Here is a 14,550-nt window from a genome sequence, read left to right as displayed (position 1 = left end):
GTTTGGGTATGCAATGAATGCATTCAAGGCAATTGTCATTGATATTCAAACAAGGACTTATTGATTTTTTTATTTTTAAAGGAGTGAATCAGCAGAATCTTATCCTTGCGGGTTCAGCATACATTGTTTGGATCCATTCCCGCTCTTCTTCTTCTTCCCTTCTTTCTCCTGCAGTTATTTGACCATGTGGCCGAGGCAGAGATCACCCTGAGGAACACAGGGAAGGTGGGCTTTCAGTTCAGTGCTCTGTTGGGGGAGAAGGATGTGTGTGAGGACCCTCGGCCTGGACATCCCCTGGTCATCCCCAGAATGGTGAGACAGCCCACAGCACAGGGGATCCCTCCCTTTTACAGTCTGCTTTCTCTACCAATCCTTTAGTGTAACTACATACACCCTTTATGTAGTTACTTTCAATGGATTTTGGCAGAGCCAGATGAACTTGTGGATACCATTTTTATGTATTTTATGTAACTCTTTGTTTGTCTCTCATTACTCAAAGGGTTACATCGAGGCGAATGCAGAGCAGAAGCTTTCAGTGTACTATCTCCCTGGGGTCCCTGAGGTCTTCCACAAGACTTTCCAGCTGCAGGTGGCTTTCTTTGAGCCAGAGAGCCTCACTCTCAGAGGAGAGGGCATCTTCCCCAGGGTGTGCCTGGACCTACCCAGAGAGCTCAGTATGTGACTTTGGTCATTGTGGAGGTCTATCGCGATACTCTAAAACTGTTTTGTTGCAGTGTGTAACTCGCTATTCTTGTATTGTGTAGATGATGAGAGGTATACTGCAGTGGTGAAGGAGGCCAAGGAGGCTCTGGAGGAGGACAGGAGGGATGTGGCCATCAGCCGGCCTGCTACTGGAAATGGCAACCTGTCAGACAAGGACTACATCCCTACAGTCAGTACCTACTGTATCACAATCACTCAGCACTTTCACCTTGATTCATGTACAGTGCATTTGGAAAGTATTCAGACCCTTGACTTTTTCCACATTTTGTTACATTACAGCCTTATTCTAAAATGTATTGAAATGTAGATCTCAACATTATCATTGTCTTCATAAGACGAAACAAAGCTAATGTGTTCAGTTTGTATGGCAGACATGATACCTGTGCTGTGTGGACAGATGTGTGTGAAAATTGATTTCTGTCTCTCTGTGTGCAGTATGATGCCCTGCTGCAGATGGAGGTAGAGAGGCTCTTGGTGAAACAGAATGCCATGGCTGTTGAGAACAGACAAGTGGATAATAGAGACACACCTGCGTCTACTAGCAAGTGGCGCAAGAAGCTTAGCAGGTAGGCTCACATGCAAATGCACCATCTCTCCTCCATGGCTATGCATACTGTATATGTGAATCATTACTGAAAGTGGGATCTCATTGTGTCTCATGTTTAGATTCCTCCTACCGGAGTACACACTGGATTTTGGCTATGTGATCCATGGTAGTGTTCCTAACCACATAGTCAAAGTGACAAACACTGGACCCATGTCTGTGTCCTTCCGGGCTGACCGCCGCCCACTCACAGGCACAGGTAGGTTCTCCAGTATTCCTTAAAGTAGCTACATATGGAGCTGTTTGGGGAATATTATGGATCATTTTTAACAATAGATTTGTTTTTTTCTCCAGGATTTGTTGTAGAGCTGGATAGAGTAAAGAATCTGCCATATTGTGAGACTGAGACCTTTGAAGTGAAGTTTGACCCACGAGGAGCAAATCTGAATTTAGGGGAGATCAACACTGTCATGCCTATACAGGTACAGCAGGGAATCTGTACCTTTAGTTCTCTACTTCATTATATCCTATTTATTTTCTTTAGCTTCTTGAGTGTATTTGAAGTTTTATTGTTTTTCCACCACATTAAATATTTAGACCCATCTTTTTTAAGGTCAAACAGGCTGAATGTGCCATGGTGTCATTATGCTGTGTGTTGTGATTACCAGGTGGTTGGGGGCCCTGCAGTGCAGGTCCATCTGTGTGCCGTAGTTACCATGCCCTCCCTCACAGTCTCCACGGATACGCTGCAGTTTGACAGCATCCAGTGTGGGCTGTGTCAGGTAACCACCGTCCAGCTGTTCAACCCCGAGCCTGTCCCCTGTGAGTGGAGCATCGCAGAGGAGCAACGGCCCAGAAAGAAGGTACACTACCCAACTTATGCACCAATATACTGTACTCTATTGCCTCCTGCTATTTTAGATACTTGTGCTTTTGAACCTTTTACTGCAGTGGGCTAAATCAGGGTCACACAGAGTGTTTCTTGGTAGTCTTAAAATCTACTTTGAAGCAAAAGTATACACCTCACACACATGGTTATGGACTTAGAAAAAGAAGACAAGTACCATGTCAGATACAGAGTTGAAATGTGTTACATTTTGAGTTTGCATCCCAATATTACACTTTATATACATCACAGAATACTGAAATGTAACAAAACCGTTTAAATAGAAACATCGGATTTTCAGCGTTGTATTTTATTAATACAACATATTAAAAACATTCCACCCGTGAGGCCACTAGAGGGCGATTTGGTCATTTGACTGCAGGAAAAGTCAAACCGTAAGCAGCAACACTGTAGAGTAAAAAAGAACATGACCTTCAAATAGAGTGTGTTTAACCTAAATGATGTGCTGTTACCGTTAACACAAATAGCTAATTAAGTGCATTTTTGTTCATTATCTCGTGTTTTATGATGGATTAAAGCTTTTAAAATGGGATATTAAGGGCATTAGCTGCAAGGCTTTGGCTCATTTTTCTTCTTGTCTTGTGTCTTCAGAGGATAATTATAGACCCCAGGCCCCACACTGAGTCTAATGAGGGGCAGTCAAGCTCATCTCATTCATATTTTGGGCTTTATCTTTACCAATAAGACGTCCTAGTATTACAGAACATACCGACATCATGATACATACATTCCTCTTCAGTAATGAAGTTATCCACATAGTTATTCATTTGGGATTCTCTAATTAGTCTAGGGTATAGATATTGTATCTCTGTTCTTTATGACCTGTTAATAATTGTTGAAAACTCAAGGGATATGTGTCTATGGCCTGTGTGTAGATTGACAAGCATGTCCCCCTCCACCTGAGACGGAAGGCCAGATTGGAACAGTGTCCTCCTCCAGTGGTATTTGAAATGCTACCTTCAACAGGCGTGCTGTATCCTGGAGATAGAGTCAACGTCCAGGTCAAATTCAGCCCAGCCGAGGGGGTAAGAAAAACCAGGGGCCCATAACATTTCAATATATTTAAGCTGTCATGACTACAAGGAACACTGTTCTCTCATAATGACAGAAGCAGTTTGACCGTGTCTCTGTCTCTTGTCTGTTCTGTTAACACCACATGTTCACATTTGCACAATATTTCCAGAGCTCATCTTTCTCATGAATGATGGAGTCAGGTTGAGCTGGGAGACACAAATAAGAGACTAGACTCACAGAGGGCATTATCTCGCTCTGCTGCAGTATGGATCTCCTCCATCAGATACACACACACCACACACACCCCAATGACAGGTCTGCTGCCTTAAGAGTCTTGATGGTGTCTCATGGAGATTAGCTGAACTAAACTAAAAGCTTGGTGAAGCCTCTACAGTACATGACTTGTTGGTCTAAGTAATGTTCTAGAGTCCGGGAGAGACACACCACAGGGAATACTGCGAGAGAGACTGTTGGCTGGGCTGCAGATGGTGTCTGGTTGCTTCCTTGGGATGTACTGTAACTGTCATCTTGGCTGTGTTGTTTGCCATAGAGGGCGTACAGCCAGAGGCTGGTGGTGTCAGTGGCCCAAAGCACCCAGAGGATGTTGCTGCTGGCCCAGGGGCAGGGAGAGGAGCCCCAGCTGGAGTTCTCCTCCTCTGTGCTGGAGCTGGGACCCACCCTGCCATTCAGTGCTGGAGAGGAGGCTGAAGTGATTGTACGGAACCCCTGCCCCTTTCCCATTGAGTTCTACTCCCTGGAGTTTGACAAGAAATACCTGGAGGAAGATAAGGTGAAATCAATTGACTGCCTCTAATGGTGCACTCTGGAAGACATGGTTCTTTTAACTCATTAAGTGATCTCCTTTGTTCCGTTTCTGTTTTCGTACCTTTCAAGCACTAAGAAAGAATGTTTGGATTTAATTTCTCCCTCTCTCTTAAGATTCTGCGTATGATGAAGGGCTATGATGTCCAGAACGTCCTGCTGTTGCCCCCACGCGCCCCGGGAGAGTCACTACCTCCTGAGATAATTGACTATTACAATGAACATAACTGTGAAGAGGAGGATGGTAGGTCTGCAGTGGAACCACACTCTCATTCTGCAACCAGACTGTTCAATTATCTCTTATCAGGATGGATAAGACATATCTACAAAATGGGAGCCTCTGCAGAGCAGTAGATTAATATTTACTGATGGCTTACTTATTTAGAGGTCATGTATAATCCATAGGGGTGAGATCTGGGACTTACTGTGTAAAGGGCCTAGTTTGAGCTGCAGTGTAAGCTTTGATTTGATCTGGGATCATCTGTAATGGAAGTTCTCACTGACTCAGAGCTTTGTCTGGTTCCCCAGAGTCCAAGGCTGGCTACCCTAAAGATGAGGAGGCATCTGAGGCAGGGGACAAGGGAGAGCAGGAGGAGGAGCTAGCCACCCCACCCCTTCCAGAACGATTCGTGGAGGAGGAGAAAGAGGCAGCTCCCTCCAAGGATGGGACTCCATGTGGAGGTACTGAACAAGACCAAATATATAACATTAACATCACAACACTCAGAACAGTACAGATTACCTTGAAGAAACAGACAGAATAGCTGAACAGCTCTCACACTGCTCACAGTACACAACTTTGCCACAGGATACCTCAGACACTATAATAGTTATAGAGATCAAAGACAGCAGGTATCATGTTGCATTCTGTCACAGACCTGATCAAAGACACAGTGGAAAGCAGGACTGCCAGTGTGGGGGACCTGGAGGTCAACCCAGTGTCCAGAGCTATTGCACGCCACATGGGCATTGACCTGTCACCTGAGGGCCAGGCTGCACGAAACCGCCGGGGCATCGCAATCATTGTGCATGGGGCTCCCCTTTCAGGTAAAGAGTGGCACATCCACCAAAAGATTTCAACACTTTCAACACTCAGTTTTTTCTTTCAACCATTTGCACATATCTCTGTGCAGGTAAAACAGGCACAGCAGTGACTCTGGCCAAATACTATGGTGCAGCGTGTCTGAACATTGATGCTGTAGTGCTGGAGGCACTGTCCTCAGGGATGACCTCTGCTGGCCTGCGGGCCCGAGAGCTGTGTGCCAAGGCTGCTATGGAGCATGCTCAGAAGAGGGTGGAGGAGGCCGGTGAGTCTCAGCTTGATGGATAGGACGTTTTTGGTGTGTCTCACTCTCTCAGCCAATGATAACTGTATCAAACAAATGGTCATTTATTGCATTAAAGCCTAACAGTAAATTATCTGTGGACGAACTAGGTTATATGCTTTGTTTGTAGTTGTCTAATTGTAGGTGTAATGTTTGTGTGTGTGTGTGTGTACAGGCCAGGCTGTGGTGGAGGTGATGGGGCCTGCTGGTCAGGGTGCTGGTACTCTGAGTGTGGAGGCTGTAGCCAAACACACAGCTGAGGGCAGTCAAGTCATTGACCCCAAAGCTCCAGCCTCTTCCATCTCTACACGTAACAAGAACAGTGTTGTGGGAGGGAAGAGGATCGACGGATCACAGCCCACCGCCCCGTCAATGGTACCCTGATCATCACAATAGTGTGTATTACTATATCAAAGCTAGGACACAGTTTGTAATGCCTCTTATTAGTGCTTGCTTTCTGTGCAGGGTGGTGGCCCTATCCACCGGCAGCTCAGCATCAGTGTGAGCCAGGTGGGAGAGCTGGGCCTGATGAGCTGCCTGCTACCAGACCAACTGCTAGTGGACATCCTCTCAGAGAGACTGCAGGTGACATACAGTACTGAGAGACACAGAGCCTATATGGGCCTCCCAGTCCTTGGTCTGGGATGGACCCTCAATGAATATCCTGTGTGATCCTCGAGAGTGTTGATGATGAATGGGATGTATGTGTTGTCCCCTGGCAGCTGAGTGACTGTCACCGGGGTGTTGTGATGGATGGGCTGGAAACGCTGTACAGCCTCTCCCCCAGCAGCACCCTACAGATCATCCTCAAGGCCTTCAACAACAGATCCTTCATCTACATGGTCAATCTCTCCAACAACTACTATGCCTTCAAGGCCAAGGAGAGGGCACAGAGAGAGGCAGAGGGTGAGGACAAGCTAGGCCAAAGGAGCTGGGAGCTGTGCTAAACTAAACAATAGTTTGAGGTAATTACTACGGTGACTGGTAATAACACTCCTTCCATCACAGAGGTCTTACAGAGGGAGCACGCTGAGAAGGAGAAGCTGCGCTTGCAAGAAATGGATGAGGAGGAGTATGATGCCCTGCCAGAGGAGGAGAAAGAGAGCATCGATCTCAGACACCTTGTGGCACTGAGAGAACGAAAGCGCAGGTATTGGATGAAAAATGCTTATGCACATATTATGTATAGCAATGTGTCTGACTTAAGAGAGAATGGTTTAAACAGACTGGAATGTGAATAATTATGTATGTAATTGTAGAGTTTATGTTAATGTTAATGTATGTAAATGTGATAGGGAACAAGAGCGGGCAGAAAGGGAACAGGAGGAGAGGAGACAACAAGAGGAGCTAGAGAGAGTGAGAGAAGAAGAGGAGATGAAAAAGAAAAACAAGAAAGGCAAGAAGGAGCCTGCCAAGGACGACTCATCAGGGAAGAAGAGTCAGCTTGGAGGAAAACAGGTCAGTGTTTCGTCAGATCAGCCAACTGTGTCACAAGGTATTATAGAAGCATTGGAACTGTAAATCTGTATATTCTCTATTATTTTGTGTGAATATTGGCTATAGTTGAAGTGTAATCTGCATTATCTGTGACTACATATTAGAATCGTTATTTATTTTTATTATTGGAAATGTGAGGACTTTTTTTCTGTTGTTAATGTTTGATTGTTGTTATGTTTTTGTCTTTATCTTTGAGTTGGGGGGGATAATAGTATTTCTGTAATTGTTGATTGTCCTATTTAGAACTAATAAAATTCTCTTTAAAAAAAGCTGCATCACATGGTGCTCATTGCAGTGCATAGGAGAAGTGGTAGCATAATAAATTACATTTCCTAATGTGTTCCTCCCTTATTTCCACTTTACACTGACAGTCTGCAAGTGCCCTACGCTCAGAGACAAAACTGGACCAGCCGGTGAAAGATGGGAGAAAAATGTCCTCCTGTGCTGACGGCAAGGAGTATAAAGACTCTCCCACAGAGGGCACTAGGGAACCAGAGGAGGGACCCAAGAAGAAGAAGCCAAAAGAGGGCAAGGCAGGGGGTCAGGATGAGTCTCCATTACCAAGCGAGGACCCAGAGAGAGAGCTGGTATGTTACCCTCATAAATACCAAGTGAAGCATAAGAACGCACAGCCATTACGTGACAAACATATTTTGAATATGAACTAGTTCCTTTCCTCCTTTTACGATTGTACCTCATATTGTTTAAACAATAGCTGACACCCAGATGAATAAAACATATTTAATAGCTGTTTAACTGGCCTGTAATTGAAACTCCTCTACTCCTTCTGTTCCCTGTAGTCTAGTGAGGGTGACCGACTGCTGCTGTCTCGGTTCAGGCTCTACGAGCAGAGCCAGCCCCAGCTTCTCCACATCCTACAGTTCTGGGACCGAGCCCAGGGTCAACTCCTCCAGCCCCTGTTCTCTGAAGACAACATCCAGGAGCCAGAGGAAGTAGTCCCTGAGAGACAGGCCCCCTCCGGCAAGAAGACCAAGAAAGAGCGGGAGAAGGAGAAGGTGGAGAAGGAGAAGGAGCGCTTGGAGAAGGAAAAGTTGAAGGCAGATGCCACAGATGTGAAGCTGGTGTCTCCAGCCCCTAGCCAGGCCCTTCTAGCAGTGGAGGGGTCTGAGGGAGGGGACAGGGAGGCTGCACCTGAGACTGTGCCCCACATCCTCCTTTCTGTTACTGGGAGGGACTATCTTAGCGGAATAGAGATCCTGAAGAGCAACAAACTGCCCCCTCTTGAAGAGGTACAGTAGATACTTGCAGTAATATTCTCCCTTCATTTTATATTTGATCCCTATGACGATCTTTGATAAAAAAGCTTTACATGATGTCAACTTACTCTGTTCCTCAGGTGTTGGATGGTTTAGGGCTGGGACCCAAGGGCCCTCCTATCCCCCCCTCCACTATCTTCTCTGTCATCCCCTACCCTAAGAAGAGGCCTGTGCCCAGTGCACAGCAGATCACTAGTTGCTTCACCTTCATGGTGCCCTCAGTTCCAGAGGATCCAACAGGGGAGAAGAAGGATACAGACATGGAGGCTGAAGCTCAAGGCTCAGTCAAGGTATAATTGGTCCTCCATGGAAAATAGCATAACCTCACACATCAAACCACTATTGCCACCATATTCACTCGTTTATTTTATTTTTTGTTTATTTTATTAACTTCTTGCTCACTTTAAAAAACACCATTGATGATACATTAATAACACTATGTCAAGAGCAGGGATGGACAACTGGCGGCCCAACTCAGTAGGGATCTCAACTTACTGTTGAAAGTTAGAATAGTAGAATACACAAGCTGCAATTTCAAAACTCGGTTGTGCATCAGCAGTTGTTCTCTTATGTCAGTCACTTACAGTCACTCAATTTGCCCATGTCAGCTAAAATTTTTTAGATTGGTAAGTCAGTATAGCGGCCAACTATCTAAACTTATTAATGGTTGAATTACCGCCCGGGGGACCCCCATTGATTTTGTCAGTTACTCTCACTTAGATATCATATTAAAAACAGCAAACATTTCTCTCCACCCTATGGCAGAATGTGTAGAATTGCAAGAAATGTGTTATAAAATTGCTGAATCTTCTCTACGCCCCATGGAAGAATGTGTAGAATTGCAGGAAATTAACTCTAAAACTGCTTAAATGTTTTGCTCACAAATTTGCATGTGGGTATGGATGTGGGTACACAGACCTGCGAACCACTGCAGCCTCTCTTGGTTTAATTAATGAAGCTATTCATCATAGTCGGGTCTAACTGAATGGGTCTTACAGGAAGAAGTGGTGACCCCTACCAAAGGACGGGGGAAGAAGGCAGACACAGGCAGAGAGAGTCAGAAAGACAAGAGACGCACCCCAGCCAAAAAGGGGGCCAGGTCCAATGACTCTCGCTCCCCTCCTCTAAACGCTGTGACTCCCTTATCTGACACTGAGCATTGCCAACAGGAGTCCCAGCAGGAGCGCAACCAGCGGTGAGATCATCTATACACTACATAAGAATATACACTAATGTGCATAAATGTGACTTAAATGTGTTGTTTTCTATAGGCTCACCACATTCCGCTGGAATGTCCCACCCAATGGAGAGGTGACGCTGAAGATCTGGTTCCACTCCCAATTGCCTGGCAAGTTTGACCAAACACTGAACTTTGAGTTGTTGGGTACAAAGAGACGGTACCAAATGTACTGTAGGGGCATCTGTGCATATCCATCCATCAGCAAAGATGTAAAGTGAGTATTGTTATTTGTTTCTAGAAGACATTTGTGAAATAGAACCAATTTCTATACTTAAAGATGCACTATGCAGAAGTTGCCCCATTTCCTGGTTGCTAATAGTTAGCCTAATTTCAGTTTATGTGACAAAACAAGCAAGTATAGTGTAGATAATCATTGTACTATCTAAACCGCTGTGAAATATATTTTCCATAAACCAAAAATATAGTATTTTCAGATGTTTGAAGCTGGTGTACAAAACCGACAGTAAAAGACTAAAAAACAAATCTTAAGAATGGGGAGCATAGAAATAGCACACATAGAAAAGATCTAGCACTTCTTAGACTTGCTTTCAATTAGAATGAGAGATCTATAGCACACATGTCTATGTGAATTTGGTCAGGTCACCCAAAAAGTTACATATTGCAGCTTTTCCAATGCAGCTGTTTTTATCTCAATAACAAAAAATGCCAGAGTAACAATTAAGTATCTTACTGTGATAGTTTTCAATTAAAATGGTCAAAAAGAAACAAAAATAGCTTAGCAAAGATCAATTTCTCACATAAGAATTTTGCTAGGACTGTCTGGGAGTGGTCTGAGTAGGAGGGTAAAATGGAAAACTAGCTCTTATTGGCAGAGAGGTTTGGAACTCTCTTTCTTATTGGTCTATTAGCTAATTTACTGCCTGGTGATGTCACCAGACTCCAAAACTCCATCCCACCGAAACATGCTGAAATTTCAGGCTGTCTTTTCAAACAGCTCTTACACTAAAAGGGAATTATCATAATTTTCACAATTGCACAGTATTATTCCAACCTCATTGTGTGGAAATATATATATATATATATATATATATATATATATATATATATATATATATATATATATATATATATATATATATATAAAAACACATGAAAATCACATTTTTGACTGCGCTGGACCTTTAACTGAATTTTGTCAGAGCTGTTCTAAGTTTTATTATAGATATATATGTTTTATTATCACTGTAAATGATGTGTTGAGTGTGTGTCATTTGGTCTCTCCCAGGATGGTGTTTGCCCACAGTAAGAGGGTCCTTCAGTCTGATGAGGTTCTGCAGAAGACCTACATCATCCGCTCTGGCCTCTATGAGTTTGGCCCGCTGCTCTGTGGGAAGACCAGAGATAGGTAAGAGGATTATTTTCCACTACCTACTCTGTGAGTTTATTCACTGTAACTCCATAGAGGACAACATGTGTGATGTATGCCTGTGTGTTACCTGTCTGCGCCATAGGTATAAAGAGAGGAAGTATCCAGAGAACATGGAAAGGCTGGTGATACACAATAACTCCCCACTGGATGCTGAGATTCACTTCTGCTTCCAGCATGACACCAAGGCTACCACCTACCTATTGGACCCTCCCAACATGACCCTCAAGCCCAACGAGAGACAAGTAGCCAATCAGAACTACTCATAACATAGTTGAATGTAGTCAAACATACCAGGAAGGTGTCATTGTCACTAATATTATCAATGAACAGTTTCACATCCATACATTTTTCATGTTATCAGTATACAACTGTAATAACCACATTTTGTTATGAGACTTTGTATGGTAATCACAGAGTACCACTTATCCATGTTGTGCCCTTGCAGGAGCTGACAGTGTGGGCATACCCTACGAGCCCGGGGCAGATAGAGGACAGTGTGGTGTGCTGTATTAAAGAGAACCCAGAGCCAGCCATCTTCCGCTTCTCCTGTCGCGGGGTCCGGCCCGAGCTCGAGATCGAACGCAAGCAGCTGCATTTTGATAAGATTCTACTGCACAGGTCAGGGAATTAATTAATGCTGTAGTCCACATTGCACAGAACTACTGTAGTGCTTTTTAATGTGTCAGTTTCAAAGTAGAGGAATTTGTTTTTGTCATGGTAGTTTTCTGTTGATTTTCCTTTCGCCACTATACTCCATTCTCCCTGTGCTGGTTGTGAATCTCAGGAAGGACACAAGGAATCTGTGCCTGCGTAACAACACGCTGCTGCCTGCAGCCTGGAGGCTGAGTGGGCTGGAGGTGCTGGGGGATGAGTTCAGTGTGTCTCAGGACCAGGGCATCATCCTGCCACACTCTGAGTTCTGCTTGCAGATGCATTTCAGAGCCATGAAGCCCATAAACCTGAAGAGAGCCATTCGCCTCGAGGTACAGTACTGGGTGATAATTAATTTGATGATTGGTATCATCATGTTGCATTATTCCTGTTTATCTCATATTGTTGTGGTGTGACTTTCTGTCTGTGTGTTGCTGTGTGTGTTAGGTGTCCGATGTGGAGAACATCCTGGGTATTGTCCATACAGAGAACATTCAGATCCTTGCTGAGGCCTACGACGTGGCTCTGGACATCACCTTCCCTAAAGGTCTTTACAGGAGTTCTCACAGACAGATACGCTTGTTTCTTTCACACATGCATCATTTTACCAGCTCCCTTTGATTTGGATTAATTCCTTTTCCTGTTTGTGAAAGGGAAATTAATGGTGTTTCCCTGATCTACCATACATGTGTTTGTTTTTTAGGGGCTGACGGCGGTCTAGACTTTGGAACCATCAAAGTATCTGAGGAGGTCAAGCTTTCTGTGAACATGAAAAACAAGGGCAAATATGAGATAGCTTTCAAGTGAGTATCAATAAACATACTATCCTAAAGCTAACTGCTAATCATGCCATTTTTTTACCATATTAAGCACATTATCCATCAGCCCTCCCTTTGCCTCCACTTTCCCAGGTTTATCCTGGAGGCCACAGACCCAGCCGTGCCAGACCTGAACCAGATCTTCACCATCACCCCACAGAAGGGCTCCCTCAACCCCAACGACCGGCCCACATGCGTCCAGTTTGTGTTCCGCCACAACAAGGAGGTGTCCATCCGAGAGCAACCAATTCTGCGCTGTCAAGTTAGTAGACTCAACCAATAAAACTTGTGAAGAGTTTCAGTAGTGTGCTGTTTCAATCTCAGTATCCACTGGTGCCTTACAGGTGTCTGCTTTTTCTCAAAGGTGATTGAGCCAAATATTGCAGAGGGTGGAGAGACCATTGCCATCATTCCCATCAAAGTTTCAGTCCGGTCCCTCTTCTCGAAATACAACATCATGCCCTCCAGTGACATTAACTTTGGCCCACTAGTCTACGGCTGCCGCAAGACACAAACCTTCACCATAGAGAACAAAGGAGACTTTGAGATCCGCTTCAACATCAGCAGGATGTGTAAAGACCTGCCACAGCCTGCCCAGAGGAGAGGGTATGACCACCACTATGAACTCTAACCTTACTGTATCTCACTCCTAATACTTCCTCTATTTTAGCACTTTCTCTGTATAACCCAAAGTCATGGAATGCCTCTTTATGTCTCACTGCAGCATTGTGGGGAAGAGAACATCACGTGAGAACCACTCTGCTAAACCCCTCACTGGAAACAAAGTGCGGCGAACTGAATCCATCCAGAAGGACATGGGCATGTCCACTCTGGTAAGAGTTCCTCCTCGTATTACAACATACCTAGAAACTAACTTCAGCAGATGTAAATGACCTTAATGAAGATAAACATTTGAATATGGATCCATAATCCACCACTGCCCCATCCCCATGCCTCCCTCTCTTCCCCGGTGTGCAGGCCCGTTTCACCATGGGCGTGTTCTCATTGGTGCCTGGTTTTGGTACCCTGGCGCCGGGCGCTCACCAGGTGGTCACGGTAGACTGTGTGGCAGAGCAGGCAGGACGGTGGCAGGAGTGCCTGGCCCTGGACATCACTGACCGAGACCCCTCAGACAATCCAGGCGGTATCCCCTACCGGCTTGTGGCTGAAGTCTGCATGTCAGGTGTGTATATGAGTTAGCAATGATTGAGAAGGAAATGTGATGTAACGTTACCCCTGGCCCTGAGTGCTTATGTTGAAATTGGGACTCACCCTGTATTTTTCTACAGGGATTGCATACAAAGACATTGCCTCTATTTTTGAGGAGCACCGTATCTGCAAGACCAGCACCATGTTGTACTGTGAGCAATTCCGTGATTCCATGGGCATCTATATCCAGGATGAGAACAAATTTGTTTTCAATAATGTTCTGGTGGGTCGCCCGGCCAAAGCACGCTTCCGCCTCACCAACAACGGCAAGGTGCCCTGCGAGCTGAGCCTCGCAGTTAAACCTGTCCTTACGAAGGTATGGGTGGTTTTCTGATGAACATGTTTATGAAACAGAGATTGATTGTGTTTGTAGGCTGTAAGGCAGCAGGGCGAACAGTGACTGTTTGTCTGTTACAGATATCAGTGCGTAGCACGGAGGTGTTTGAGTTGACGCCTGGCAGGCTTTCTATACCCAGTCACTCTCATGCCTTTGCCATCATCACCTTCGCCCCTCAGACCATGCAGACCTACCATGCTGTGTTTGAGGCCACCCTGGAGGGAGCTACCAGGTACATACCTCAGTTTGCGTGTGTGTGTGTGTGCATACCTGTGTGTGTGGGTAAACTTTTCTCTCATCATTCACTCTCCTGTATTTCCTAGTCTGCAACCCATGGCCAAGTCCAAGGTGTTGGTGTTTGATCTGATGGGTGATGGCAATCTGCCCAGTGTGACTATTCTGAGACCAGTCCTGAGGACCAGCCGTGGACACCCTCTGCTGCAGTTCAAACGGCTGCTGGTGGGCCGGGCCCAGACCCTGCCCCTGGTGCTGAAGAATGAAGTCAATGTACCCGCTCAGGTGAGAACATCCTCTGTTTATATTACGTTTTTGGAACAGTGCTGTTTATACATTGGCATTATTTGACTGCTTTGCAGATTCACATTGATCTTCTGGATAAGATGGGGGTGTTCACTTTGAGAGCTGCTCCCAACACCATCTGCAGCAACATCTCCTCATCACAGATAGATGCAGAGGTCGGGACAGGTTGGTACAGTATACAACTGGTCCATGAGAAAACCAGCAGAGACACTGTGTAGAGACACTGTATAGTACGATTGTTTCAACTGTAAAGTTC

The 14,550-nt window shown here is 45.0% G+C and overlaps 1 protein-coding gene across 1 annotated transcript in view; it reads left to right on the top strand.

Moving 5' to 3' along the window:
- Positions 1-14,550, top strand: part of hydin (HYDIN axonemal central pair apparatus protein) — a 73,652-nt gene that overhangs the window by 48,609 nt on the left and 10,493 nt on the right. The window contains exons 27-63 of the mRNA XM_021597913.3: positions 175-312; positions 500-674; positions 765-892; positions 1,159-1,289; positions 1,390-1,526; positions 1,622-1,749; positions 1,936-2,130; positions 3,050-3,199; positions 3,739-3,978; positions 4,128-4,254; positions 4,539-4,691; positions 4,887-5,057; positions 5,144-5,317; positions 5,511-5,710; positions 5,783-5,920; positions 6,058-6,241; positions 6,344-6,485; positions 6,631-6,793; positions 7,204-7,419; positions 7,633-8,082; positions 8,190-8,399; positions 9,108-9,304; positions 9,381-9,563; positions 10,596-10,715; positions 10,822-10,981; positions 11,185-11,357; positions 11,524-11,722; positions 11,838-11,937; positions 12,094-12,193; positions 12,302-12,470; positions 12,573-12,814; positions 12,933-13,041; positions 13,187-13,391; positions 13,498-13,733; positions 13,835-13,986; positions 14,078-14,273; positions 14,351-14,459. Coding sequence (XP_021453588.2) covers positions 175-312; positions 500-674; positions 765-892; positions 1,159-1,289; positions 1,390-1,526; positions 1,622-1,749; positions 1,936-2,130; positions 3,050-3,199; positions 3,739-3,978; positions 4,128-4,254; positions 4,539-4,691; positions 4,887-5,057; positions 5,144-5,317; positions 5,511-5,710; positions 5,783-5,920; positions 6,058-6,241; positions 6,344-6,485; positions 6,631-6,793; positions 7,204-7,419; positions 7,633-8,082; positions 8,190-8,399; positions 9,108-9,304; positions 9,381-9,563; positions 10,596-10,715; positions 10,822-10,981; positions 11,185-11,357; positions 11,524-11,722; positions 11,838-11,937; positions 12,094-12,193; positions 12,302-12,470; positions 12,573-12,814; positions 12,933-13,041; positions 13,187-13,391; positions 13,498-13,733; positions 13,835-13,986; positions 14,078-14,273; positions 14,351-14,459 — 6,400 coding nt within the window. The remainder of the gene's footprint in view (positions 1-174; positions 313-499; positions 675-764; positions 893-1,158; positions 1,290-1,389; positions 1,527-1,621; positions 1,750-1,935; positions 2,131-3,049; positions 3,200-3,738; positions 3,979-4,127; positions 4,255-4,538; positions 4,692-4,886; positions 5,058-5,143; positions 5,318-5,510; positions 5,711-5,782; positions 5,921-6,057; positions 6,242-6,343; positions 6,486-6,630; positions 6,794-7,203; positions 7,420-7,632; positions 8,083-8,189; positions 8,400-9,107; positions 9,305-9,380; positions 9,564-10,595; positions 10,716-10,821; positions 10,982-11,184; positions 11,358-11,523; positions 11,723-11,837; positions 11,938-12,093; positions 12,194-12,301; positions 12,471-12,572; positions 12,815-12,932; positions 13,042-13,186; positions 13,392-13,497; positions 13,734-13,834; positions 13,987-14,077; positions 14,274-14,350; positions 14,460-14,550) is intronic.

The sequence above is a fragment of the Oncorhynchus mykiss genome, chromosome 1, assembly GCF_057628025.1.
Source record: "Oncorhynchus mykiss isolate SJ-2025 chromosome 1, ASM5762802v1, whole genome shotgun sequence".
Lineage (NCBI taxonomy): Eukaryota > Metazoa > Chordata > Actinopteri > Salmoniformes > Salmonidae > Oncorhynchus > Oncorhynchus mykiss.
Note: the sequence above shows the minus strand (reverse complement) of the source record. Positions and strands in the feature narration are given on the sequence as shown.